The sequence below is a fragment of the Zalophus californianus genome, chromosome 6, assembly GCF_009762305.2.
Source record: "Zalophus californianus isolate mZalCal1 chromosome 6, mZalCal1.pri.v2, whole genome shotgun sequence".
NCBI lineage: Eukaryota > Metazoa > Chordata > Mammalia > Carnivora > Otariidae > Zalophus > Zalophus californianus.
This window is the reverse complement of record NC_045600.1, coordinates 14,311,355-14,336,092: the sequence shown is the minus strand read 5'-3', so window position 1 is coordinate 14,336,092 and position 24,738 is coordinate 14,311,355. Positions and strand designations below refer to the sequence as shown.

Sequence of the window (24,738 nt, the reverse complement as noted above, 5' to 3'; positions counted from 1 at the left end):
ACACAGTACATACATCTCCCAGGGGCTGTGCAAGAATCCACGACAATGGACCACACGGAGCACTGGCCACCAGTGCTGGCCTGTATCAGAACTCGGTGATGTTAATTTTCCTCACGGGTCAAGAGCACAAACCCTGGAGCCGGACGGCTTGGGTGAAAATCCCAGCTATGTCACTTACGAACTGCATACCGTCGGGCAGTTACTTCCGGTAAAGAAACCTGCACTCCGGGTTCCCCGTCTCTCCGGGTTCCCCGTCTCTAAGACAGGGGTCATTCCAGCACCTGTCTTCACGGGTGTTTGTGGGGATGAATGAAAGCACGCAGGGTGATCAGAACAGGGTCTGTACATAGTGAGGAGCTGGGTAGGTTTCAGCCGCCATCCCCACCACCCTATTTTACCTGCCACAGGCTGCAGCAATGGCCCAGGCCTGGGAGGTTTCCCCAAGAGGACCAGGAAGCTTGCTCTCTAACCAGGGACTCGCAGTGGAACGCAGGGTGCAGGGCTAAGAAGAGGTAAGGGGGGTGCAGTGGGAAGTGGCATCTGCACGGCACAGAGCGCAGCCACGCAGGCCCAGGCAGCTGCTGCACCCCCAGCAAGGCAGTCCCACCACTGCCACGTCTCCCAGTTATCAAGAGAAGCCACAGATCTAGACATTATGTGAAATTTCCTGATTTTTAAGCATGGGCAATGAATTCAAATGTTTAAAATCACTCTGTCCAAGGAATAAAACCCATCTCTGTGCCAAACCTGTTCCCCGGGGCCACCAGTCTGTGCTCTACGCTCAGTGGGGTGGGGTCATTTACGAAGAGGCTTCTGAATACTCCTTTCCTCCATAAGGCCTTCCCTGGTGGCCCCAGAAGAGCAGTGTGTCCTTCCCCTCAGGCCCAGAGCCCTCAAGGCCATCTTCTCTGACCACCCCCTCCCTGTTCAGCCCAACACCGACCTTCTGTTGATCCACTCCCCGCAACAATGCATTAGAGGCACTTAGCAGGGATCTGAAGGAGAGCTAAGTGCTTTAATGACACTCATGTATTGATTTAGAGCTTTTTTTATTCCTCCACTTGGATTTCCCGAACATGCAGCATCTATGGCAGTGCAAATGTCTTAGAGGCTAAGTTCCCAGAGGCCAGGGGCTGCTGCCTGAAGCTCTCCCTGGCACGCTGGGAGTGCGTGACTCGACAGCAGCAAGAGCTTTCTTCTGATGAAGGCACAGATTGCTAAAGACACAGTACGTTGTTCAGTGTCATTTTGGAGAAATTCACAGTCATGTCAACACTTCGATCTCCACCAGCCATGAGCCTGTGCTGCCACTTTGTGGGCTCATTCCTACAAATGCGGTGTTTCATCAGGTGGCGCCCAAATTCCCACCTATGTAGACTCAAGTCAAACCCAAGGGAAACCAGGCTTTCCATATTTCAATCACATACAGGCTGCAGAAGATGAGTCACTGTTGGTCTGTATTCATTCATTCATTCATTCACTCACGCACTCACTCATTCATTCATTCACCAAGCACTGGTTCACTCGGTGTCAGACACAGTACTAGGTTAGGGAAATGGCGAGAGAAATTAAGTGCAAAAAGTCCCATGATGAAAGTCTGTTCCAACAAAGAATGCCAGGGCCTGGGTGGAACCTTAACGAAGGATCCCATCTAACACCCCATCCAGCTGAAGATCTGAATCCCAGAGAGGTGAACACCAGCCGCACATGTCGGTTTTGGCTATTAGGGAGTGGTGCAAAGATCAAACCAGAAGTCCCTGCTCCTCATCCAAAGTTCTTTTTGTGTGTAAAACATTCCTAACAGGATTCTAACTCGACTGTTAGCGAGGCCCAGCATCCAGACTCAGATGTCTGCAAACTGTGACCTCCCCCACACCCTTGCCCAAGACGACTCCACCTGGCATGACACTCATCCATGATAATCCATTAGTGCTTTCTGCAGATGAACCCCTCCCACCACCCTTCTAGAACCATTCTCAAGTGGCTCTCACGCTTTTTGCTGGTTTGTTTTAACATCCCAATGCACTTAAGGGACAAGACATTGAGTGACATGTCATGAAGGACAGAGGTTCACAAAGAGTCTGGAGGGAGGGGGGGAGGGGGTCTGAACATTCACCCAAGGTGTGCACCTGATGTGCCCTAAAAAAAAGATCAAGTCCAGTTGCCTGCTGGCCAGCAGGTAGAATTATTGTGCTGGCACAGCCCTGCCCCTCTGCCCCCACCCCCACACTGGCCTGCCTCCTAAGGGTGCCTGCTATCATTTTCAAAGGGGAGATGAAGTGGTCGCTCATGGAACCACCGGGATAAAAAAGGCCTTCCACACAATGTGCTTCTGTTTCCCTCAAACGAAAATCAATCCATCAGTTAAGCCTGCATCTCCGGTGATCAAAGCCAGTTTGTGTGGCCCCCACCTGGAGGGGTGGAGGGGGAAGAAGTCAGATGTGAGCAGATGCCTGATGCACATGGCTCAGGGCAGAGGGGAGCAAGGGCAGGGGTCACGGCTACTTCTCAGGCCTCGTGATCTTACCACGTTCCACGAGGCCAAGACAAACAGGCTGTGTGTGGATCTATTTTGGTCACACAGCTGCAAACAGAGGATTTATGAAGATGTTTGGTGCTTGGCTCCCAGGAGATTTGTGCACCAAGCTGCTGCTCCACCAACGGTCTGTCCATCCCTCCCCATTCCCGTTGAGCCTGGTATGTCCTCAAGTTCTGACCCCTTAGGACTCTTCCCAACTTACAAGTTTTCTTTTCTTCTTTCCCTAACTCGTGAGAGTTTAAACATATGTGTTATTGTGTTTGGCATCCACTGGCCTCAATGCTCTATCATTCTACAGCCGGGCTGCCTCTTCTTGGTGTTTAGCTTTATTGATTTCTATTTCTGACTTGCTCGGCACTGGCTCATTCATTATTCAGGGAAAATCTGGCTATGAGACCACAGTCTGATATCCTGCCAACAGGAGCCTGAGCAGGTGGGACCTCTGTGAGCTTTCTTTTCAAAGAATCACAACCCCAATGAACAAGTGGTGTAGTTTAGACTTCTCAAGTTATTCACGTAAGACCTGGCCATTCTGCAAAACGTTATTTTCTGTATGAGTGGCAGGTGAGCTCAGTAGGAAAATACATGAGAGTTAATGATTCTGAGGCCAAAGATTCGACTAGTTCGTAAACCAGTTATCTATGAGAAGAGAAAATGTCTTGTCAAGCAGCAAATGAACCCATCCTTCGCCATCTATCTTGGAGGTATGCGGTGCGGATCCCCAGGGACAGAGGTGGGAGGAGGTGGCCCCCATTAATCACGATCACCAACTCCTCTGCTGACTCATAGGGACACATGAGGATACATATCCATTCTACTGCTAGAGGCTGAGTCCCACCATCTTCCACGCAGCCCATGTGTGTTTGATGGTGAGGCTGATATTTTCAAGGTGTTATAATAAGATGTGAGAGACAAACCCATTTTGTGTTTTATTGTTTGTTTTCTTCTTCAGAGAGCACCATAAGTCAAGGAAATTGTATTTAAACCGTAAGAATAGAAGTTCAAATTAAAGAGTGGGAAGAAGTTCCTTCCAGAAATTCAGGCTAAAACATAGTATTGGAGAAAGTAGTAAAATTATCCTCTAGAGAAATCTCTTAAGAACAGAACTAATTACCACCTGTAAGTACCAATTTGTGCATAATCCGATCCTGGGGGAGGAGGCTAGATGAGAAAATCTCTCAAAAATCCCCTCTGGGCTTCCCCACCAGGCTGGATTTTCACCATAAAAAGTTTGAAACACTTTGGCTGATCTCTGGTTGAGGTCCTGCTGGAGATGACAGCTGATCACAGATCTGCAGCCAATTTTAACCTCAGCATCCTGCAAAGTGCGTAGTTAGGGTGCTGGCGAGCACTCTCTAAGGGGCAAGAGCATTTCCTCAGAAAACACCCATGAGAAGACAATGGTGTGTGCGCTTTTACCAAACCTCGTACATGCTATCCTAAATACCACAGGAGAAGCTTCCTATTTGTTCCTAATTTGTAAAAGTAAATGAGACATCATAAAGAATCAAATAGGAAATAACCATCTGTCTCCTGATTGGCAACTGGAGTGTCTCTGCACATACACGGGGCTTTGCGTCACATCACACAAGCGCTATGGGGCACTGCTTAAGAAGGCAGTGAGATCCTGGCACAGTGGTGTTTCCATGGCCTTTCTGTGGGGGTGACACTGGTGTGAAGGGGGAGGCTGAGCCAGGGACCTCTTGGCCCCTGCAACTTAGTTCAATGGAATGGTTTTGATCTCATGTTTTGCCTTATTTTGACTCCATGGAAGGTTTTAGTTAAAAAAAATTTAAAAAGGCCAAAAAATAAAAAAGCAAAAGCAAAAGGAGAGAGAGAAGCGAAAGGCAATCTTAGCAAGCACAAATGGAGCTCCAAGTTTATGGATTCTCCCGCAAAGGGCAAATGCGGAGTAAATCCCAGAGCCTCCGTTCCCCTCCTTGGTTGCCTGCCAGCATCAGGGACAATGGTGCCACCTTGACCTCCCGGAGTGATGGGGAGGCTCAAGTGAGCGTGTGCACGTGTGTGCCAAGCTCAGTGCCTAGCACACAAGAGGCAAGGATAATGAGCAGTTGCCCACTGGAGCCCTGTTCACTGGTTAATGTTTTCTAAACTTCATTAATTTTTAATTTAAAGAATTCACAATAATGATAAATGTAACTAATATTAAAGTAATCCAACTTAAAAGTATGTTCACTGTCCTTTCCTTTCAAGGGTCTCTTTTCGGGCATCTGTTCAGGCTTGGCCGTCCCCACCTTTGTCTCTCTCCAGGCCTACTACTCCCTCAGTGAGCTTCGCCTCTCACACACTCGTCAGCTCCTGCTCACTAACTACTCGCTGACTCAGTGTTCCTAGCTCTGGCCTCTCATCAGGTTTGTTACACATTTCTCACTACCTGAAAACTGATGGTATCAAGTCCGTACCTCAGAATCACCTGGGAGCTTTTAAAACAGCAGACCCCGTGGCCCTAGCCCAGACCTGCATTCAGACTAAAGAAGGCAACATCCCGAGGCTATCACTGAAGAACTGGCTTCTAAATGTCTTGTGGCTATTGGCCTACCTGAAGAGACGTTATAGACAACTTCCTCTGTATCCTGCAATGTAACTCAGGATTTCTCCCTCTCTCTCTGAGGACCTAAAGGACAAATTAGTACCAGGGACCTCTATTTCTCCTCAGTTACGAGTCAGTTTTAATCTTCTGACCATTGAAGCCAAACAAATGATCAAAAAAAGGAAATAAACCATACAAGTGATCATGTTTCTCTCTTTGCCTTAGCTACTAGGGAGCTCAAAGCCAAATTCATGACAGACCACTCTACCCCTTAAACCAATACACAGAACTTATGATACTAATTTTATATACTAATGTTGGGCCTCCTACATTTTCCCTTTGTCTTGATTTCTGCATGTGCTTTAAAAAAATTCTAGTTATGCTGCATTTTTGCAATCTATTGCAAATTCTTTTTGGAACAAGGTGGAGTATGTTAGACTAATTAATTAAATATAGTCACTGACATGCAGCCCTTTGCAGCATGGCAGCTCTAAAGCAGACAGTAATGAGCACCAAAGTAGAGACTATGGCTCGGAGGAAAGTTTTTGGCTTTGGCGGTCAACTCCCCAAACAGAAACCTTCCTCCTGGCTCTGGTTGTCAGAGAACATCTGGAAGCATATCTGAACTGCATATTAAGTATGTTTTAAAGTTATAAAAAATTTTAAGTAAAATAAAAACAGCTATGCAAATTCAAAATCTAGAATCCTGACCTTCAATTCTGAATCTATCATCTCTCAACTTCATGCAGCAGCTCCACACACAGAACTAAAACTCTGGTCCTGATGGAAAAGCATCAGGTTGGTCTAAGGAACCATGTACAGGTGACAGTAGATGGTGGAAGTCTGTGGCTTTGTGTATCAGACAAAATGAATGGATCACTTAGAATACCTGAACAGTGTTCTGGTCGTTTAAAAACATGTAATCATGTTTTTTTTTGAAAGTTCTTTTAAAAGTTCTGGGTACTCCAAACAGCCTGTACACTATGTCCCCACATAACCCTATACTTTGAACCAAACTAACTACCCAAACACTACCCGTTCCCAAATGTGATCAAAAAGATCTTTATCTGCCAACTGAAATGCTTTTCCGTATCTGTGAGGGGAATCTGTTCTCTTGGGCACAGAGCCAGGACCATTCCTGAGGTGGCCAGGAATCCGGGGGTGGGGGGTGCGCTTTGACAGCCTGGACCAGAGCTCCGGGCTGCAGCAAAGACCCTCTGTGCTTCGCCGTGTACTGTTAACATACAGAGCGGTTCCCTCTCCTTCTTAGCCGTAGCTCAGTCCATCTGCATCAGGAGGGTGGGGGACCTGCCAAAGAGCTCCCAGCTGGCACTGCCTGGGTGCATGTGGCTTTGACCTGGGCCTCGTGTGCGCGGCCAACGGGGCCTGAAAGCTGAGGGCTTCTGTCATTGCCATTAGATGTTATTCCTTCCACAAAACAATCTAAAGATATGGATCATATTTATTTAAAATGTAAGAACTCTCAGGTGCACACACTGGGCACCATGAGGGGTGCGATCTAATGCTTCCCCACTGTCTAGTGTTTAAGTAGTGCAGAACGCCTTAAATGGCAAAAAAAATTCTGCCATTTTACATTTTTGCAAACGTTGCTTGATCTTTGAAGATGGAAACTAACCATGAACAATAACCTAATGAGCATAAACTAGCAGCTGTAGAATTCTTTTTATTCCTTTATATATTTTAATTTGTGTAACCAATACCACCTTACCGTAGCCAATATGCTGTGAATAAAAAATGACCCCTAATTCCACAGCTCAAAATAACTACGATTACCCTTCCAGCATCTGCCCTTCGTTTTCTCGCTTATGTAATGCGGGTTGGGGTCAGCCTCAGTCAGACTCCGGACCAGTCATATGAGCAGTGTGCTCAGTTCAAACCCGGGGCCGGCTGTGGCGTGCCATTTCTCAGAAGGAGCCCAAGAAGAGTCAGAGCTACCAAGTGGTTGCGTGGTAGTTTCTAATTATGGAGTGCTTACTGTATACCCGGCACTGAGGCGATCCCATGTAAATCTTCCCTGTGACCCAGCACAGGGCGGGGGTCCTACCTTCCCATTTCGCAGATAGAGAAACTGAGATCTGAGACAGTGCTGCTAGTGAGAAAGAAGCTGGGATTCCAGGCCAGGGCTGATGCCAGCACGATGAGAAAGAAGTAATCCAGCCTTACCTTACTGATTTTGATGATGAGACACACAGTTTGGGGTTTCTTTTCTCCCTTTCTGTATCTCTGGCAGACCCAGAAGAGAAGGGGAGTTGATCTGATTTGAAAGGACGGCAGAACAGGAGAGCTGGACTGGCCTGCAGAGGGGCTGGCTTAGCCACCAGTTTGCCCTGAGGCCCAGAGCCAGGCCTGGCTCTCTGGGCCAGGTTTACCAGTCTGTTTGTGGTGGCTGTGCCTAGCTAGGTGTCTGAGAGAGCCCCGGCTCTGAAATCTCGGGACTCGAGCTGGTCCCTGCATCTATGTCCGCACCACATACAAACCGGAGACCAGGATGGGATGGGTGGCACTCCGTTGCTCTCACCAAAATAACGATCCTGAATACACAGGAAACACTATGTAAATTACCCTGTTCTAAGGAAAAACATTAAGCAAATACTTTTTTATGAGATGTGAAGGGAGGGTGTGGACAAATTAGAAATCACGCTAAGACATGTAAGAGACACCTGCAGGAGGAACTCCCACAATTCGATTTTGAGCCGCGATGTGACCCCCAAACCAGGGCATGTACTTTCTTGTCCCATCTCGGAGATGAAAATACTGGAAGGGCCGATGGAGGGTTGAATACAGGCCATGCTATGGATACCTCCCAGCCTGGTCTGGACAGACTTCAGAAGGAAACAAAGGCCTTCAGAAACATTTCCGTGTGTAGACTCTACTGCGCATTCAACAGTGTAACTCGTCAAAATCAGAACAGGTGGGTACCTACCCTTAACTACAAAAAGAAAATGCATCGTAATATTGTCTTAACTCTTTTGGGAAAGCAAACACAGATATATCTGAGATTCTCTCTGTCCCTGAACTATGGCAGTGTCACGCACAGCCTTAGGCTTGGGGACACTCTGAAAGCAAAATCCAGGTCTGAGTACTAATGTAAAAATGATGCTACACTTTTTTTTTTTTTTAATTACAACACATTCTTAAGAGATCTGAAAATTTAAGAGGCAGCATTAACCATGCAGACAGTATTTACAAGGGACTGATATGTGGGGCCCTACAGCTTAACTGAAGATAACAAATGGTTCAGAGATCTGACAGGCTTTCCTGAACAACACTTCAATCATTTCAACAAACGCTGCAGAGGAAGGATACCCTTCTGGTCAGCCTTCAAGGTACAAGCATGATTATATGTGCTTTCAGTTGAAAAAGATCCTGGTTATTCCATATTCCTCTGGAAGTGACAAATCTCATTGTAACTGGCCTGCTTATTCTCATCTTATTTTTTATTTTTACTTTTACTGAGATATGACTGACATAACTATATTATTTTCAGGTGTACAACATAATGATTTGATATTTTTACACAATGCAAAATGACCACCACAGTAAGTCTAGTTAACATCCATGTGTAGTAACAGGTTGTTTTTGCTTCTGGGGTGAGAACTTTTAAGATCTACTCTCCTATCGGCTCAAATATGCAATTCCGTAGTGTTAATTCTAGTCACCATGCTGTATATTACATCCCCAGGACTTAATTTATTTTATACCTGAAAGTTTGTACCTTTTGACAACCTTTACCCATTTCGCCCATTCCCCATCCTGGCCTGCTTGTTTTTAAATCTCAAGTTTTCAAACACATTGTTTTCTTCACTAGAGAAATGCTTGCTACAAAGTTTCAAGGTTTTAATAATGATTTCTAAACCAATTACTTCACCAACACATTTATTCATCAAGATGATGGAATGGAAAACCACGTTTGTTTAGATAAAAAAATTTCAGGTTTGTACGAGTTCTCCTATGTGTTCTGGCAAAGAACTTCTCTCAAAGTTTTTGCTAGAGTTTTCATTTTTTCCCCTAATTTCACTTAGACACATAAATTCATCTTGACCTACATTTAAGAACCTAACTCTCTGGTTCTAAATAGCTTAAAAAACAACAACAAACCCACTCTCAGGAAAGATTGACATTTCAGTAATCTCCGCCAGCTGGCAAGTTCAAAATAGAATCTAAATATTGTATTAACAATATCAATAACAAGCAGGTCCAGCAGGCCTTAATAAAACACGCTTGAATTGTGAGAGAAATTCTTATTTTGTGTTTCACCAGCTTTAATTTACTACATTGATTTAATAAAAATCTATGACAATCTCATCTTTAATTATGTAAGAATTCTGAAGTTCACTGCATGTGCATAATGAAAATCTGAAATCAAGTAGGTGTAATGACATTTTTGTTGCCCATTTTTGAAACTTTTGACCAAAGTAATATACCTAGCAAAGCCCACATACATGTCCAGCTCAATGAATTCTCACAGACCATTTGCCCATGTAACCAGCACCCAGATGAACAAACTGGCAAACAGGAGCCTCTCTTCCAACCTCTCCAGTCACCACCTTATACCCCAAAGATAACCACAACCTTGAGTTTTCCTTGCACATCCCTGCAAACTCTGGCAGGGGGCAACCCTGAACCAAGGTGATCACCATTGGAGTCACTAGGCACACATAGGCTTGCACATTATTTCATTTCCTTTGTGGAAGGGAGGTGGTATCCTCCCAATTTTACAGATGAAGAAACAGAAGTTCAAAGTCGAGTATTTGACCAAGCCAAGAGGCATATATGTATACGTGTAAGGGAATATGTAGTTCCATGTATGGGCAGGAGAGGGGTGGTATGAGGGATTGTCAGAGTCAGATCCAAAGCCAGGTCCCTCCAATGCCAAACTCAGTTGTGTATGTTCCACAACTGCTATTTTAGGAAACCTCATTTTCCTCTAAATTCATTGACTCACATGTTCGAAAATGCCATTTATAGTTAGACGGCCTTATATAGAGAACTATATCACCCCCTTAACCCCAGTCCCCAACCCCCATGAACACTCACTCGGTTGTGACAGTTTCAGAAACAGAACTCATTTTTTCATTTAGCATCTTATCTTTCCCCCTCACCCTCACTACATTTTGGATTGTGCACAATTTTGAGTCTCTGCATTAGCACTATCTTAATTTTAAAAAAATTAAGTTGGGAACTAGCAAGTGAGCCTGAAGAGGCTCCATCTCTGGTCCTGAACTGGATTTTCATTACTCAACTACTCTTCAAACTATACTGATTTACGATGTGATTATTACTGCTTTTCCTAAGTAGCCTGGGTAATGACAGAAATGCAAAGACGCCCCAGACTGCGGTGATCTGGGGGCTCTAACACCCCTCAGTCTGCCCAGCTGCCCCACCCCTGGACCCCCACCTCTGGCCCCCCACTTCTACCTCTACCCCCAAATGATTTGCTCTCCACTCTCCTCTCGTGGGGTTAGTACAGCTGCTCTGATGGCCTCCCAGCTCTGGCTCCAGCTGTGCCCATAACAACGCACATGGAGAGGACCATGGTCCGTGGTGATCACGTGATGTCGGTCCCGTGACGCCAAAGCGGCCACCTAGCAGCAGTTTTCCCGCCCATGTTTGTGTAGAGCTCTTACTTTTTTTTTTTTTTTTAAGATTTTATTTATTTATTTGACAGAGAGAGAGACCCAGCGAGAGCAGGAACACAAGCAGGGGACGTGGGAGAGGGAGAACCAGGCTTCCTGCCGACGGGAGCCCGACGCGGGGCGCGATCCCAAGATGCTGAGATCATGACCCGAGCCGAAGGCAGATGCTTTATGACTGAGCACCCAGGCGCCCCAAGCGGCTCTTAGTTCTTTACCCTTGCTTATAGGTCTAATTTCAGTGCAAGTCTGAAATGGTGCCATCTCCCGCAAGTCCTCAAGGTCAAAGGCACTCTCCACTACCTTTATCAGAATCTCCCCACCATTCTGCCCAGAATGCTTTTCTTTCACCTTCCCATCCTCTTTCCTGTAAGGAATAAGGACAGGGTGACTTTCCATCTCTATCCTGGCTTATCACATTTCTCCTTTGTGAACACATCAATGTCACACACCAACATACTGTCTTGTGCACTTACTTAGGACCCGTGCCTTTGGTTGCGGGCGTCACTATTTTGTGAGCTTGTGAGTGTTTTGGCCATGACTGCAATATCATGGTGCCCCTTTTGTATTGGGGCCTGGAGTGACACTGATTGAGAAATGCATGGCTGACCATGTCAAACAGATTTAGGAGACGCTGGGATGGCAGCCTCACCTGGCACTAGCAAACACCCCTCCGTGAAGTCTTCCCTGAACTCCTGACTTCCTTCCCCCAGAGTCTGAGCTCTTTGGAGACGGCACAAACCACCAAGGCTTCTGGGTGATTCTGCCCCCGAGCTAGACCGCAAACTCCTTGAGGCTGGAAAAATCTACTTATCTCTATCCCCAGCCTCTATCAACCTAAGCACACTGTGGGAAACGAAGGGATGTTTGTGAAATGTTTACATGTAATTCACTGAACTGAGCTGGACTGAACTGTGTCCTCCCCCACCCCCCCAATTCCTATGTTGAAACCTTAACCCTCAATGTGGCTGAGTTTGGATAAGGTTAAATGAGGACATAAGGGTGGGGCTCTAATGCAATATGACCATAATAGGGCCTTCATCTAATAGGGCTGGTGAACTTATAAGAAGAGAAAGAGACCAGGTGAAGCGCATGCACACAGAATAGGCCATGCGAGGACACAGTGAGCAGGCGGCCATCTGCAAGCCAAGAAGAGATGACCAGGGGAGATCAACCCTGCTGCCCCCTTGACCTTGGACTTCTAGTCTCCAGAACTGTGAGCAAATAAATTTCTGTTGTTTTAGTCACCCAGTCTGTGGTATTTTGTCATGGCAGCTCTAGCTGATTAATACATTCACCAACTGTCCAAGCATCTTGTACTCTAAAGATAGGGCTCTGGGGACCAACTCTGGCTGTGAAGGGAAGTTCATGAAGATACGGAGGTTCGTTGCCCAAGGTTAATCCCCAGGAAAGGGCAGCTGTATCCCATCTTCCATCTTTCCCTTATCAACAGGCAGCAAGTCTAGTTAAGGCAATACCTTTTAGCAATCCCCAGTCTGCCAGAAAAAGTGAATGTCATCATTAACTAAGATTCTGGGCCTCTGGGAAATTACTTTAACTTGAATGACACCACCTTATGCCCTGAGATCTTGATAATCCTGTACACCCATGGCTAATGGCCATTATCATTAAAAGAAAGCTAGAAGAGTCTCAAATGGGAAGATCTGCATTCTGGCCTTAGATCTTCCACTTAGTGGCTACATATACTTGCATATGTAACCTCACATTTTTGTGTCCTGTGCTTCTTTTTAAAAAAATTTTAACAGATTTTATTTTTAAATAATCTCTACACCCAATGTGGGGCTCAAACTTACAACCCTGAGATCAAGAGTCACACACTCTACCAACTGAGCCAGCCAGGCATCCCTCCAGTGCTTTGCTTTTTAAATAAAATGGCTGTGCTGTTGTAATGGACAGTTCTTCCCTTCTTTGGGAACTGATCCAGACTTGCATCTGGAGAACATTTCATCTCCCAAGCCATCCATGTGCTTTGAAGTGATGTTTCCACCCCCAGCATAAAACAATCTGCGCCCCTCCCCACCAATTCCTCTGGTCACAGCGATGGTTCCCAGTGGTCATGTGATCCAGGCTGGTCTAATTACAATGCTGCCCAGAACTTTTCCTGAGGACACTCAGGAAATGCTAGACTCCAAGCTGAGGTCTGCAGTACAAGAGGCTGTGGCAGCCACCTTGTAAACCCAATGTGAGCTTCTCCAAGCTTATTTCCACCAGAGACTAAGCTGAGTTGGGGAAAAGAGAGACTAAGTATTATTACTACCACGATCCTACTTTGTTAAGTCACCATCTCAGAAAAGCTCTCTACGCTCATCTTATATTCTTTCATTTGACAGCCAAATTACTAAGTGGGTCTCCTAGACCAATGGAGAGTTGGAATTTTACTGGCACACAGAAATCATCAGTGACATACATTTAGTTTAACTGAGGCTATTCACTTAGAGATTCTTTATTAGTCAAGGACTCTTGGGTGTACAGCCCCACCCCCCAAAAATCAAGTTGGGTCAAGTAAAATGGGGAATTTAGAGCTTATGTAATCCAACCACAGGAAGGACAGTGGTAGAGCGGCCCCTCATCTCTGCTTCTTTGCCTTGGTGCCATTTCTTGGCAACAGTGGTTGACTCCACATGGTACCCCTTGTTGAATCCAGCACATCCTTCAGAGCCCCCAGATCCAAGGTAAGACGTGCCTGCCCTGGATTGGGTTACACGCCCATCTCTCAACTAACTGCTGAGGCCAGGGAGCTCCTATAGGAAGTTGGCACTTCCCCATTTGCAATTTGTATTGGAAGCTGGGGTAGGGGAAAACCAGTGGGTCTCACAAAGCACCCCCATTTGAGCTTACGATAGCTGCGCAAGTTTAAAAGTGAAAACTTCTTTCGTAATTGTTTCACTTCACAACCATGGCAAAGCTCAACGAATGAAGCCTCTTAGAATCTGAGAAATATAGTACACACACAAATGATAAACAGAAGTGGCCTTTCTACATGTCACAGGCTTCTCACCTCTTGTCACGGTGTGCTCACAATCATGCTCACAGTGTGGGAAATGAACTCATGGCCAAGACACTAGGTTAGCGCGGCTCTATGCACAGACATGTAGTTCTAACACTTCAATGCCATCTGTGTCAAATTAGCAGCATGAGATCATCCGAAATAAGCCCCATTAAAAAAAAAAAAAATCACAGCCCAAAAAGGGGCCAACTCATGTGTGCTAGGGTGACCATGAAGTGGGGGACAAGTTCAATGTGAGCTTTTAAATGACTGTCTAAAGTTCTTGATCACTGTATCTCTCTCCTTTCTTTCTCTCCCTCCCATCTCTGAAATGCAGCTTTGCAAATAGTTCGTATTCTGGCACAGAGATACTGAGAGAAAGAAACATGGGTACAGATCAGAAGCCATTCTAACCCATCCCCAAGGAATCTTCTTATTTCTGTGTGTCACATTTCTGCGAGATCTTAGTCACTCCGGGCACACCTGGGTGGCTGAGTCAGTTAAGCGTCTGCCTTTGGCTCAGGTCATGATCCCGGGGTCCTGGGATTGGGCCCCCCATCGGGCTCCAGCCCCGCATTGGGCTCCCTGCTCCCTCCTCCACGGGAAGCCTGCTTCTCCCACTCCCCCTGCTTGTGTTCCCTCTCTTGCTGTGTCTCTCTCTGTCAAATAAATAAAGTCTTTAAAAAAAAAAAAAGATCTTAGTCACTACAAAGTGTCAGTGAGAACAGCCGGTAAGAACTCCAGTTCTCCTCCTCCTGCTGGGATCAGGTAATCTCGTGGGCATTTGCCTTCATGTAGCAGGTGCTTCAGACACACTGGAAACAGTCTTAAAGACTCCTGAAGGTATAAGTTCCCATCAACTGGGGAAGGATTTTTTTTTATGGTATTGTTATTTGCGGGTGGAAGGTATTGAAACCCTTAGGAAATGGCAGAAATGCTATCATAAGCATAATGAATTCTATTTATTAAACACTCAATAATTGCCAGCCCCTAGATGTACACTATCTTGTAATTCTTACAAAACCTCATGCAACACTGCTATCTCTTTGACTGGCTGGGAAGGAAGAGCTCAGACGCATCTGAGGAGTTGCTTGAGGTCACACAGCTGGTGGACCCACGACTGGCCACCTCCAAGGTCTCCACTCTTCCCTCCCAGGCACGCTGCCTCCCCTGGAGGGAAAGCATCGGTGATGGGGCCTGCACGTGGAGCTCCTGCAAAGTGCCAGGGACGCTACACAGACTGGCATCAGCTAGTCCCCACAAAGATACTGATCTCGCAGGACTGGCGTTTTTGCATTTGGCAGTAGCCCAAAGTGGTTCACGTAACTTTTCCAAGGTCAGACGGCAATTAGGCAGCCAGGCAAGGGGATGGATCCAGGTACACCTGATTTGAAAACTGAGGTCTTTTATCCTCATGCCATCGTTTACAAAGGCCAACAGGAGAACTGGGTGGGGTGGAATCACCAGAGAGAAGAAGGGCAGGGGGATGAGGCAGGAGAAATTTGTTCTTGCAGACTCAATACGGGGTGGGAACAAGCCTGAGTGCCTGGGCCACATTCGCGTGCGTGCACACACACGCACACATACACTCCTAATCTAGCACGTGCTCCACAGTGAGCACTACACCCAGGAGTTCTCAGCCACGCCCTTTGGTCGTCCAGGGAACCAAACAAAAACACAAACTTGACCTCTTGCAGTTCACAGGTAGACAGATGCATTTAAGTACACTTCTGAAACTGTAATGTGAACAGCTCCATGAGTATATTCTAAAAAATTCTTCATTGTGAGCCTCTTGGCAATTGCATAAAAATATTTCTAGACTTCTCTCCCCACAGAGTTAAATAGAACTTCAAGGAGAATGACTTTTCCAATTGTATTTTTAAGATTGAGCACTTTGATAAAAGCAGGCCCTACAGTACAATGTGATCCAAAATTGTATCATCTTTATGCATTTTATAATCTGATACAATTTAATAGATAAGGGAAACATTTTTAATGTTCAAAAATTAAAACTGTAAGGATATATTTCTATTGAAGAATTATAATTGGTATAAAATAGCTATATCTCTATGACTATAAAATCCATACACACTCAAAATATTCATTCTGTGGAGGTGTGGGTTCCTCTCATTGCATTAATCTTTGAATGACTAATTTGAGGATTTCCCCTTTTCTCTATCTACAGTCTTTAAAATATCTTAATATTTAGCTGTTTACAATAGTCCTGCGTGGGGAGCAAAAGAGAAATGAAGCACCTTGATTACTTGAATGAAAGAAGACAATGTAAGTATTCATTTCCATCTTTCTGTCTTGTCATTATAAACTGCTTTTGACCATTATGACAGGATTCTCCCCAGCCCCAGTCTGCAAAACACTGCAGAACGGGCAAACATCTCAAGTGGAACACTTCAAAAAGTACTTAGGCCATGCTGAACCGAAGATCGGTTAGTTTGAGTCCAGGCTTATGACCCTGGATCTGTGACCTGAAGCAGGAAATTTGTTTGGGACTTATTTTTCCCATCTACAAAAGGGGAGTAATAATACCTAATGTATAAGGCTAATATAAAAATAATGTAAAATACTGGGGTGCCTGGGTGGCTCAGTCGGTCGAGTGTCCAACTCTTGGTTTTGGCTCAGGTCGTGATCTCAGGGTTGTGGGATCAAGCCGTGTCAGGCTCTGCGCTCAGCAGGGAGTCTGCTGGAGATTCTCTCCCTCTGCCCCTCCCCCCTTTAAAAAAAAGAAAGAAAGAGAGAAAAAGAATATATACGGCCAGACACAAAAGGTCATATGTTATATGATTCCACTTATAAAAAATGTCCTGAACAGGCAGGTCCATAAAGACAGAAAGGAGACTAGTGGCTATGTGCCCTTGCGCCCCTATAACCATTAGAGCCCACAGATGGCTCTTGCTCAATTCCATCCTCCCTGGCTTCTCTGTGCCAGTGGGTGCTCCCACCCTCCCCTCTTTCTGAAACTCTTTGCCCTTCACTTCAGTGATTTTCCCCAGTTTCCAACTGGGCTCTTCTCTGCTGTTACTGTTGCTGTTATCAGCTCCCACCACTTTCTATCATAAATCTACATTTTTCAACATGGATCTTTCCCCTCTTTTTCATTCTCTGCCCCCATGAAAATCTCATCTGCATCATTTGCAGTGGCCATTTCTGGATTAACAACTTCCAACACTCCCCTTCCAGCCTTGACCTCCTTTCTCCTGAACTCCAGCCTGTCTCCCCTCCTAGCGGCACTACCCAGAAACAGGAGGGGCAACCCACAGACCCCGCCCAGCAGGTGCCTGACCCAGAAGAAGCTCTCAATGCCATGTCCCCCATCAGACCGGCAACTCCTTCTCACTTCCCTATTTCCGTCCACAGGGTACCATTTTCTCAGGGTGCAACACCAGATTTTCATGAAAATGGTTCCTAGAGATGATCGGAGACAGACCCGCTGACGTGTGAGCCAGAAAGGAAAATCCAGGCTACGGGACTGATGTTTTCTCAGGTTCCACGCCCCGCTGGAGACACTGGGGAAGTTGGGGTAACTAGAGATGGGGTAAATTTGGATTCCCAAGAGACAGTGACAGTCAAAATTGACCAAAGCCTTCTTTTATAATTGCATTTCCATGTGTGTGTGGGTTTTTTTTTTTTTTAGCATTTCCTTATATTTAACTAGTTTATGTTCTCAGTGACCACATAGAACATTAGTGATTAGAGAGGTGACCAGCACGCCTTTAAATTCACCTGACTTTATGATTGTGGTTACGTAAATATCCTTATACGTAACTCAGTGCAGAACAATAAGACAAATGATGCCAAGAGAAAGGGGCCCCTCCTAAAAACCAAAGGGCTCCACAGGCCAAAAGAGGACAGAAGGCAATTAGGACTTGGGGGAAAATGTAGGGAGGTTTTCCTCCCCCCACCTTTCCGTTATTACTACATTTTTTTGAAACGGGTGTGCCTGGGGGACAAGAATCAGGAGGTTTATGCATTAGGTAGATGCCCTCCTTTGCAAAATGGACAAAAGAGTCAGCTTGTGGAGCAGATTAGATGAAAGGAGCCAAAGAGCCCAGGGGCTACAATCAAATGTGAAAGAAATGAGTCGGGGAGGGTCAAGGCAAAGCCAAACAAGTCCCGAGATCCGAGCCACGGTCTTTCTGGAGAGAAGTACAGAAGTGCCAGGGCCCAGGGGCCTGCGGCCACGGCAAAGATGGGGTCCAGCAGCGCCATCCTGGTTCCAGAGAGAAGGAAACAACTGTGGGCTGGCAGTGAGAAGGGAAATCAAGAGCAAAGGAGAGGTGATCAGGAGGCCGCTCCTTTGAGGTGTTTTGGAACTTTTCACCTTGAATCTATCTGCCAGGATTAATGATCAGAAACCCTGGGAATGAAACAGTCGAAAGTTAATAAATCTTTGTTCTGATAGAGCATTTGTGAGGTGCCAGACACTGGACTGGGCTTATGTTTGTACATTCTTGTGCTCCCTTAAACTCCACAAAGATTCTGGTAGCCCCACTGTAGAGACAATCAAAACTGAGGCCCAAGGTCAAACAGCTGGTGCCCAGGGAGGGAGGGCTTCAAACCCGGGCTGATGTGGTGCTAAATCCATGCCCTCTCGTGTGGCTGTCTATGCTCCTGCTGTGTATATGCAATTTTAGAGCGAGGGGGATAGCTCCATGTTTGTGAACTGGGTGACCTCTCAAGGAAGCAGTCCTATCTGAAAGGAATCAGAGATAAAGGGATGAACAAATCTTTCAGATCTATGTATACATCCAACAGGATCTGGGGTGTCCTGTCTTTGGCCCTGTTCTGAAAATCACTAACACTAGCAAATGGACAAGGGAAATTTTAGCAAGGAAGGTAAAGAGCACAGGGAAATCAATCACGTTCAGAGGATTTCAGCTCTATTTTCCTATTTTTCCAGAGTTTTGTAAGATGTTCTAATAACTAACTCTCACTAGGAATTTAGCATCTTCTAAATGCCTTACTAATATGAATTTCTTGAATCCTCACAAGAGCCCCATGAGACAAGTACTATTATTATCATCATCATCATCATCATCATCATCCCCACAGAGAGGTTTAAGCCAGTTGCCCCAGAATCTAAGACAGGGCTCACTGGTTCATTGCCAGGCTGTCCAAATTTATAATGTACTGCCTCCCTAAGATCCATGCGACCTTCCAGAGTTGTCTTGTTCAAGGACTGGAATCTTCAGCCAGGCTGCCACGACCCTGTTTCCTCTTCTTGGACCCATCTGCAGACACAGCTGGCTGAAGGTAGCACTCTTTCTACGGAGCTAGAGCTAAGCCTCAAATCCATTTTGAGCCGCTTTTAGGAAACAAAGTTGCCAGAACGGAGCAGAGCTGGTGCTCCATGGGAATCCGCTGCCGCCGCCTTAATTCACACGTAAGAACAGGAAAAACTCAGGATGCCCTGTGGCTTGCTCAAGGTCACAAAGTTTACCCAGTGGCAGCACTGGGACCACAACTAGGCCCCCTTGCTCGTCATCCAGTGCTTCTCCCCCTAGAACTTGTTTCTGATACACTGAATACTTGCTCTTGAGCCTTTCGGGGCAGGAAATACTGCCAAAGTGAGGTACAGCATACATTTGAACAGTAAAAACGCATAGCAGAGCCGTGGCAAAGGGTCAGGGCTGTGGACATAAACTCCCAGGAAAGGGAGCATCTAAAGCCAACCTGGAACTTGGGCAACTGGCATTCCCCAAAGCGAGTCGTCCAATGGTCACGGTCAACCTCACCGGTGTTTGACCAATGGCAAGCGCGCATCTATGCACTCCTAGGAACAGCGTGCATCTGACAGCAAAAGAGCTGGTTTCCTTTTTCCCTGTCTGCTTGTGGGCCTGCGGCACAGTCAGCACAGTCCTGCTCTGTGCCCTGAAAGTGCCTTGGAGGTCTTCTTTCCATTTCATTAGCTCATCCAGTGGGTTGTGAGAAGAGAATGGAAATAAAAATCTGTTATGCGTGTTATGGAATTTATTTTAATTCCACCACTGCATCATAAGGAAACAGATTTACTAGTAATTAGTGGCCCTGTCCTGGAGAGAAGGAAGGCGGAGGGAGGGTCCAGAAGGCTGGCAGGGTGTTAGCAAGGGGGCCTGGGGGGTGGCAGCATCCGTGCCCAAGCAGCTCTACCACAAAGGCTGCGATGTGCAGTCAGACCCCAGAATGGGCTGTAAGGGGTTGAGGGGGCGGGCCCTGGGCCCCCCTGGGTAACTCCAGCCCAATCCGGTGGCTGACACAGAGATGGGTAAGAAAGAAGTGCTTGCAGGTGGGGTAGTGGGGGTGGGCCCGGGGAGCACCTGCTCCGAGGAAGGGCTAGAGGTAAGAGACAGGTGGGCCCAAACGGGCAGTTGGCACAGAGCACTAGAGGCAAAGGCTTCCCTCTGAACACAACCGCACGGGAGTTCTGAGGGCGACGGGCCCAGCGAAGGCCGAAAGGGCGGAGGCGGAAGCCAAGATGACAGCGGCTTGTAGGAACTCTGAGTAGAAGGCAGGAAGCGAAAAGCACAGCAAGGCCCTACGTAGCGCTGGGATGAAACCTCCTGGGACCGGATGAAGTGTCAGACCAGGGGCGAAGAATGTCTTTAATTAGGAATCGCTGACTCATTAAAGTAACCCATCCAAGGGTGATGTTTAAATAAAGTAACCTAATTTTAAGTTTGATGGGTGAATGGAATGTGTGTGTGTAAGTGTGGGTGGGGGGGGGAGAGGTGCTAGGGCGTTTGGAAAAGAAAAAATATATATAAAACGCTTTACTCTCTCATTAAAAAGAGTGAGAGAGAGACATTATTAATAATAAAATAAAAAATGTATCTCAAACACAGAGAGACCAAAACAGGGACGCACAGACATGAGCAGGGGACAGCTGAAGACACCTGTCAGCTGGCCACTCCTGCAGGGCTCCGAATAAGCCACACTCATCTGTTTGGACCCGTCCTGGGTCCCCTTTAAACAAAGGGTTTGTCCCTTTCTGGCACACGACAAGGTTTCCATTGTACGAGAACCGAAGTACTCTCTGGTCCCTGAAACCGCTAACATCCTAAAATTGTCTCTAGCAGCTTAAATGGCATTTAAAATAAATACTGTGAATTGATGAAGTGACCCATTATGTTAAGTACCCATGCCTGGTGTAATCTAAACCAAATCTTACCCCATTATCCTCAAAACTGCTAGATGACTCAGCAGGCCCTCTTGCCAGTGACTCTGCAAGAACCAAACAGAGGCCACACTCGAGTAGGACTGAGTGCTTCCTTCCAATTAGTTCTTGCAATTGGTTTTATGCTGGGGGGAAAAAAAAAAACTCCTATGTTTCTTCTCGACAGCTAACAAACCAAACGACTACTAGACAACACACACAGGTTCCCATTAGGTAACCATTATGTCCTATTGTTCCATGGGTTTCAGGGTCTAACTTCCACTGTGTCCTCTCTGGACATCACAGTGCTCTGAAGCATATCTTGCTGAGAACATGGGCTGTCGCCATCCCAACGTGCCCACGAATCATTCCTTGTTCACAACCACCACATAAGGTCCCCCTCGCCGTGCGCCCTCTTGCCTACAGACTCTTGTTTCCCCTTCTCGCAATGCCCTTTGTTCTGTTTCCACATGCCCACAATCTATTTTTCAAGGCCTTGTTCAAGGGTTAATTGACAGCCCCTACTCTCCCACCCTCCTGACAAAAATCAGCCTCCCTCCTCCGAACGGTGTGACACATCTGCTGCTTCGGCCATGCCTACCTTCTTTTTAGTCTCAACTCCCAGGGCCACTCCACACAGCGGGGTTCCTCCCCAATGATCCCCGTGTTGTAGCCCCAGGTCAGCCAGCTGTGCACGTGAGGAGGGCCCACAGTCAGCTGGGCTTTGCCGACCAGTCCCCGGGCCTCTGGGCCACCTTCTACCCCTGTTCTAGGAAGCGGGTTCTTCAGGGCATCCTGTTTGCCTTCAGTCCCAAGATTGGCTGGGACCTACTAACAGAGCTCTTTCCTAGCCTAACTACCTAGAACCAATGCCCTCCTGCTTGTTACAGGGTAAAAGAAGGAACATGCACGTAGTTTGAAAATGTAAAGTATAAAGACAAGAAAGTGAGTATAAATCAGGTGCTTTTTCTTCTACTTGAGTCTAACCCAAACCGTCCACTGGCATGACTGGGCAGCTCCCTTCTTTATATACCTATATTTTTATTGTAAAACTTTTGCTCATGGGCGTTAGCAACTTCTTGATGAACCAGTACCACCCACCGAAGGAACACAAAAATATTAATTAGGGAGAATAGGCACAGAGTTTGAAAAATCTCAGCACCATGAAAGTGTCTTGAGAACTCTATATACAGATATAGCAAATATAGAGCAAAGAAATATCGCAGGAAAAAATGAGCAAATCCTGGCCCGCCTTCTCAAACTCCAACCAAGAGTCTTCTGATTTTCACATGTACAAGAAAATTAAAATTAAAATTAAAAAAAAATAGGAGGGCTGCATTGAAGTGGATGTGGACTGAATAAGCATCTGAAATCTATAATAATGTGATCCTCAGAGCTCAGAATAATTAGAATTTTAGACCCTATCAGAGAGAGAAAAAAGGTCCATACCTATGAGATAGAATCTCATGGTGAAATCACTCAACTTCAGAACCTTATTGATGTTTTCTTCATGCTTTCGCGTCCGGCAGAAACAACCAGAAACTAATATCCTAAGAGCAAGTCTTACTTAATGTGAAACTTAATGAATAAAAATTCTGTAAGAAAATGTGCTCACTAAATAAAATCCCTCTTCTGAAAATAATCCAAACACGAATGATATTCATATCATTGTTATAGATCTAGAGGAAAAATAAATATGCACAAAACTTTGAAATTCACTTGAAAAAACTCCCCAAGGCTTATCATAATTGGTTTCCATTTGCCATCTGAAGGGAGAACGGATTTTTTAAAATTATGTATTAATCTTTGAGAGTGGAGGAAGTTCCCTTTTTTCCTTAGATATTTAGGATATCTATAATGGTCATTAAAATGAGGATTAGTCAAACCTGCCTGCCTAAATTTCACCTGTCCCAAGCAAACAGGCAAGGAAATCCTTCAGTCGCCAATTTCACAGGCTATTATAAAGACAGTATGTAATCACATGGCTTATAAAACAACAACAGAAATGTGATGCCATCTCTTTGAGGTACAAGAAACCTGAAGATAAATATCCCTTTTCTCAGTCACATTTATATTCCACTCCTTCACACACCTGGCTGGTCCTCGGCAGGTACTTTTCAGGAAAAGAGGCTTACCGGCTCTAAACCAACCAAAATGCACAGACCACGCCGCACTAGAAGCCCAGTGCAGTCCTCAAGCTCTCGGGACCACCAGAGCCATCTGCTTTTGTGCCACCCCGACACCCAGCTGATCGAGGTTAATGGGGACAGGAAACTGGAAACCTCAGGAGCCCACCGATTCCAGCTTATCTGCACAGCAGACCTACAAAGCAGTGATAATCCAGAAGTATCTAGGAGGCATCTTATGACTACTTGTAACCATTTATTCTTCTTTCACTTTATTCAGTCATTTCAAAAGACACTTAATAGCCACAGCAGAGATGGACAGGCAGCTGGAATTCCTTGAGGACTTGGGATAGGACTGACAACACAGCAGCAAAGGGTGGGCCGGACAACGGGAAGGACGTCCCCCTGCAAAGGACGCTGGTGGGGACAGGAGTGGGGTGACTGAACTCTGAGCCCTGGAACACCCCACAGCCAACCCTCCAGGCACATGCCAACATTAGGGGCCAGCAAGGAATAGGGGAACCACATTCACCAAAATGCCAGAAGACCCCAAACATTCCTCATTTGCCCGAGCACTGGGAATACCTAAAGGGGGGTGTTTTCACCAGCTGACCAGCTCAGTTCATGCTACTCTCATATCCCGACTGCCACACCATTCCAGTTTCACCAAAGCAAGCCGAATACTTCTGAAACAGGACCAGTTGGGGCAGACCAGAGAACTAGTCCCGGTTTCGGGCTAACAATTCACAGCAACCAGGAGACATGAGTAGGAAGAAATAAAGAGAACTGGACAAACAGCCCCAACCCACAGCAGTCACATTTCTCCAGACAGTGCCCACTCCTAAGGAGGACAGAGCTCCCCTGGCTGCTACCAGCACAAGGGCACAGGGCCGGGGGGGCGGGGAGGGGGCGCTCCTAGAGACCTACCTTGCAGAAGGGCTCCATTTCTCTTGAAGAAGGTACTGCCCGGCCAGATGGGTGGACCTGATGTGCTGCAACAGAAGAAAAACCAGTGTAAGTGTGGGCTCGTGGACATTCACTCACCTGCATTTGGAACAGCCGCCTCTCCAAACAGAGCCCTCAGAAGGCCGCAAAACACTTTCCCAATTACGCGTTATTTACACCCTCTGAAAACGCATCTTTAAAAACCACCAGGTTGGGCGCCTGGGTGGCTCAGTTGGTTAAGCAACTGCCTTCGGCTCAGGTCATGATCCTGGAGTCCCGGGATCGAGTCCCGCATCGGGCTCTCTGCTCAGCAGGGAGTCTGCTTCTCCCTCTGACCCAACCCCCTCTCATGCTCTCTCTCTTTCTCTCATTCTCTCTCAAATAAATAAATAAAATCTTAAAAAAAAAAAAAAAACAACAAAAAACACCAGGTTTGTTTTAAGTTGAACTGGCTCCGTATTTCACAGTGCGGAACCTGGCTGCGTGGGTATTCATTCTGCTTACTGTCCTGACCCTTCTCCCTCCTGAGCACTGAAATCATTTGCAGGTAAACGAAACGGTACGTTCACAGAGTTCAACATCACAACGTATCACTTGAGAATGGCTGCTAACGGATTCCTAATTTTATGAATTCACGTGGCAGAGAACTTCTATCCGTCTCTTCTGGGACCAAGTGGGTTTTCTGTCCCTTCCTAGTGACACCTGCCTGTGATGAATGAAAACTTGCCTTTCTTGGCCTTTGGCCTTTCTCCTCAACGAATCCTTAATA

At 46.2% G+C, this 24,738-nt stretch overlaps 1 protein-coding gene and 1 long non-coding RNA gene across 6 annotated transcripts in view; one reads left to right on the top strand and one right to left on the bottom strand.

Annotated features, from left to right (window-relative positions):
- The window catches only part of FOXN3 (forkhead box N3), a 279,851-nt gene that overhangs the window by 91,408 nt on the left and 163,705 nt on the right, over positions 1-24,738 (bottom strand). For all 5 annotated transcript variants that reach the window (XM_035727923.1, XM_027569629.2, XM_027569627.2 and 2 more), the window contains exon 4: positions 23,952-24,016. In XM_035727923.1, coding sequence (XP_035583816.1) covers positions 23,952-24,016 — 65 coding nt within the window. The remainder of the gene's footprint in view (positions 1-23,951; positions 24,017-24,738) is intronic.
- On the top strand, positions 11,827-17,420 carry LOC113908928. Its single transcript, XR_003515644.1, has 3 exons — positions 11,827-11,960; positions 15,937-16,034; positions 17,124-17,420. It is a non-coding gene; the product is annotated as an uncharacterized LOC113908928 (long non-coding RNA).